The 4,947-nt window shown below is 41.3% G+C and overlaps 1 gene segment (V, D, J or C); it reads left to right on the forward strand.

Moving 5' to 3' along the window:
• Positions 1–271: 271 nt before the first annotated feature.
• LOC105898385 lies at positions 272–4,741 on the forward strand. The segment is given in 4 exon segments: positions 272–360; positions 456–777; positions 2,863–2,900; positions 4,229–4,741. Coding segments are annotated over 4 exon segments (711 nt in total).
• The last annotated feature ends 206 nt before the right edge of the window (positions 4,742–4,947 follow it).

Consider the following 4,947-nt stretch of genomic DNA (forward strand, 5'->3'; position numbering starts at 1 on the left):
GGGGGGGATTGGGGCAGATCCTAAAGGCATAACTTGGACACTGTGTTTGACACCCCTGGTTTACATGACACTAGTAGTTTTGTATGAAATAATGCTGCTTCATCATTTCTAACCACTAAGAGATCTAAGGACACTTATTAGATCTGAATGTTAACACAGCAGTCTGTTTCACTCAGGAAGATCATTTACATATGCTACATGTGTCAGTTTGCATGAGTGGTCACAGTTCTAGTCTTGGGGGGATTATTTATAGCCCTGTGAGTTCACCACTTCATGGGTAAGAGCTGATTCTCATTGTGGAGAACTCAACAATGACTTTCATCTTCATGTTCCTCTGGACACTTGTCCTCTGCTTTCAGAGTAAGCTTCTTTTTTATAATTCATTCTCTTTAAAAAAATAGTAAAATGTATGTGAGGTTAAATATTTCTCTGAATCCTTTGTGTTTTCTGAACAGAGTCATATGGACAGGTCACTGTGACTCAGACTCCTGCAGTGAAAGCTGTTCAACAGGGAGGATCAGTCACTCTCAACTGTAAAACCAGCAGTGATGTGTATGTGTATTCATCAAATCATTATTTAGCCTGGTACCAACAGAAACCTGGAGCAGCTCCTAAACTCCTGATCTATTATGCCAAAACACTTCAGTCTGGGACTCCATCCAGATTCAGTGGCAGTGGAACTCACAGTGACTTCACTCTGACCATCAGTAATGTCCAGGCTGAGGATGCAGGAGTTTACTACTGTCAGAGTTTCCACTATATCAACAGTATACATGAGTTCACACAGTGATAAAGCGCCGTACAAAAACCTCCCTCAGTCAGGCTCCACATGACTGCACTCTGCTGCTGGAGCTCACTGCAGGTGCTGAAGGGTGTGATACACAGTCACTACACAAGTGGTCTGGAAGTCATTATTCACATCCTTGCTTATAGCAGTTTGTAATTATGACAGATGACAGATGACAGATCGTTTTGCTTTGATAATTCCAATGGCTTGGGTTCTGTGAGACCAGATAGCTTGACTGCATCTTAATGTGGATAGTAGGTCTATGGTGTGAGACAGTGTGTGTGTGTGTGTTGTTCGAGTTGCCACTGCAACCATCTCTACCATTCATGGTGAGGATGCAGGAGATGGCCCAAGCCAAAATTAAGATGGTGCTGTGGAAATCTACATTCCTGTCAGAATTAAGATGGTGCTGTGGAAATCTACATTCCTGTCAGATTTAAGATGGTGTTGCTGTGGAAATCTACATTCCTGTCAGAATTAAGATGGTGCTGTGGAAATCTACATTCCTGTCAGATTTAAGATGGTGTTGCTGTGGAAATCTACATTCCTGTCAGATTTAAGATGGTGCTGTGGAAATGCATATTCTGGATAGATGTTAGATAATTCTGGTTGAAATCTGAATTCCTGTCAGATTTAAGAAGGTGCTACAAAGAAAAAAGTATAATTCTGTCAGATTCCAGATGTTGGTTGTGCAAATACAATCTTTCACTGAAATCTAGTTGCCAAATCTACAAAGGTCTTCCCCGGTCAGACTGTGTAAGGACAGCCAACATGTCATCAACAACAGACACCACAGACTGTGAGGTTTACATGTCAGACCTTGATGGGACACTAGAATGCATTAGAGTGGTGAAGATTGCAGACAACACAATTAATCTGACTGCATTCAACAATTAAATGACCCACAGTATCACCAAACACGAAAAGCACCAATTGTTTAGATGTTAGTTTATGTAATGGCATGACACACGAGGAACTATATGAATGGAGAATGCAAGAACAGTTTATCAGTGCAATGAACGGTAAACTTAAACTTATTGGATGCCAATTAGATCAAACTTATTTGAATGACCAAATTAACCTGATTGCATGAGATGAAAATACCATAAAACCAAACCTGAGTGGAAGAGATGGCATGACAGAGAGACAGATAGACAGATAGAGAAGAGACTGGAAAAGCAAGAAGCCCAGAGAGAGAAGAAGGGAGTGAACTTTCTAAAATGGCTGGTTTCATACCTGAACACCATTGCTATGCATTTGCCACAAGTCGATACCCTAAGGCTACAATCTGCCCCAATGCCTAAGAACATTCTCTCCCAAACAGTCCTTTGATTGGTCCTCTGGAGATGCTGAGGCGAACGCAGCAGAGGAAACAGCACACTTCCAGTTCACCTCTCTTCTCCCCAAAAGCACCAACCCTAGATGACCTTCCCACTGGGTACACCCCCCCCCCCCAGGAACCAATCTCTTATGACCCAGCAGACTAGGACACTGCCATTGGTGCATATAAAATACACAATAAGTTCTACATTCATTCTTTTTTATCTTCATTAACCCAAAGCCATAAAACATAAGGTTACAGTATCAACACATTACTTCCTGTAGAGGTGAACCATACTCTTCCCTTATTGCACTAGTGTAATCATACAATAATCACCCCTGGACTAGACCTGTGATCTAAACCTGGAACCAGTTTACTTTTCAATCTGTGCACCTGACTCCACTGTCGGGAATAACGCATTCAAACCTGTCTACCACTGAAGCCAGAATTGCCATAGTGTAGAATGTTTTCTTTTTAATGTTTTCAATTCATGAGGCTGTATGTCGTTTGGGCAAACTTAGACTATTGATGCTGGTTGGCATTTATGAAATATAAAGCATTGAAATACATTCTTGTACTTAGGACGATGGAAGAAGTCATAATTTCAGACCTGAAATGAACCATGACAGAATTCGAGATCTGCTAAAACGTATGTTGCCCTAAATGTAACAGTGACTGCATTGCAATGACAGTCAGAGTCGCTGTACCTTGAAGAGGTTTTTGTACAGCGTCTCTATGAGTCTGTATCACTGTGGTGGACTTTCGGTGGCGGCACAAGACTCGATGTTGGAAGTAAGTAATATCATCTTTGGTCCTATATGAAATATTCTGGTGTACATCTTAACGCTTTGCTAAAATTGCCATCACTTTACCATTTCTTTCTTTTTTCATAATTGCGTGCTATATTAGGCAGATAGGTCACAAACCGCATCAGTCTGGTTTGGTAATGAAACGAAATAGTAAAAAATTTAATTTTGTGCATTGTTCATCCGTTTTGACTAATATGATTGGTGGCATATCTTAGCTGAGTCAATTTTGCCTGGGATATCAGAAATTAAAGGGATTTTACTAGTGCGCATCAGAGGAGGGGTTTTTGTACGGCCACAGATAGCGTTTGTATCACTGTGGTACACGTTTGGAGGCGGCAGTAGACTTGACGTTGGAAGTAAGTAAACAGTCATACATTTGAAATATTTTGTCAGTATGTGTATGTGTTACTAAAAGCCTAATGCTATGAGCAGAGCATGACGGCTACCGATATCTCTATGTTTAAACTTGTTCGCATTTTTTGGAACAGTGCAGGATTTGTGCTCTGATCGTAACTGTGTAGTTGTACACTTACTTTTTTCTTTCAAATAGTGAAAATTGTGTATCACAATGTTTTACTCTGCATCCCTTGCATGAGTTCTTAGAAAATAGAAAGGAAGAACAGGCCAAACAGGTTTGTAACTTCGTGTTATTGCTGGTGGTATTGACGTTAAAGGTATGAAGGCAATTTGCCATTTTCGATTGAATGTAGTCTCTGTGCTTTGACCATAACTGTATGTTGTACTTGGAACAGTGTATACTGACTCAGAATACACCTGTGCGTGTGTATTTGGAAAACTGGTGATAGGAAGATATGAACTGCCCTACAGGGTTTATAACTTCGTGTTACTCCGGTAGTAATCTGGGTGCTGCGAGTCAGAAAGTGGGTAATCCGTTAGACCGACAACGACCTAAAACTCTGAAATGTGTCATGATGTTGCACTGAGACATTTCTCCACAATATTAACTAACACAGTTAAGGCTTTTGCGCAGATATATGTCTGTCTGTGCGAATACTTTTTAAAAGTGTGACAGTTATGGAATTTGCACAGATAAATGTGTGTCTATGCGATGTATTTTTAAGCCAATCTTTCGAATCAAGAAGATCGTGTTGCCAATTGCTTAATGCATCACCATGCACATCCTTAGTTCTTCCAGACTGTTTTAAAGCGTTATTCGTGAATTTAACCTGTTCCTTTGACCAAGAGCCAGTTTCATATTGCAGCTGTAATATCACATTAAAAGTGGTGGTGATATTTTTCAACTGACGACCTTGTTTATTCCTTTATGTACCTCTTCGCTTTATTTCTCAGGTGACACCAGTCCCAAACTCACAGTCCTGCCCCCCCTGCACACCAGCGGGAGTTCAGCCACGTTGATGTGCCTGGCTAACGGAGGCTTCCCGTCCGACTGGACGCTGAGCTGGAAGGTAGCGGGGAGCAGCAGGAGCGGGGAGACCAGTCGCTGGGGCCCACAGAAGGACGGCCTGTACAGCTGGAGCAACACCCTGATCCTCCCTCTCCAGGAGTGGACCCAGGGGGTCTCAGTGACCTGCGAGGCAAAGCAGGGCTCCCAGACTGTCACTGAGATTCTGAAGAAATCAGACTGCTCCTAGGGTCCCCTTTCAAATGTCTGTCATTAGCCTGATTGAAAGTGTATTTGATAAAGACTCTTTATCTCTGATAGGGACTCTCTCTTATTTCTGTTAGTGTGCAGCACTGAGTCACTGTCTTTCCCTCCCTTTCCACCTCTTTTACAGCATTTGGGAATCTGAAGTGCTTGTTACTTTGACCCTTTCATGTGTTTTGACCAATTATTAATAAAGGAGTTTGATTCAATTGATCAGAAACTTGATTTTGTATTTTTTGTGTCTTCAGTTTAAGGTATATTTCCAGATTGATGACTGTTGCACCCAATGAAGACAGTTAAAGTCAATTTGTAATTTGACTTCTCTTTGTCATTACAACCATAGAGGGCTTATTATGTAGCCAGGAAAAACAATAACAGTCCATTATGATGCCTTGATAAGATA

This window comes from Clupea harengus, chromosome 16 (genome assembly GCF_900700415.2).
Source record: "Clupea harengus chromosome 16, Ch_v2.0.2, whole genome shotgun sequence".
Lineage (NCBI taxonomy): Eukaryota > Metazoa > Chordata > Actinopteri > Clupeiformes > Clupeidae > Clupea > Clupea harengus.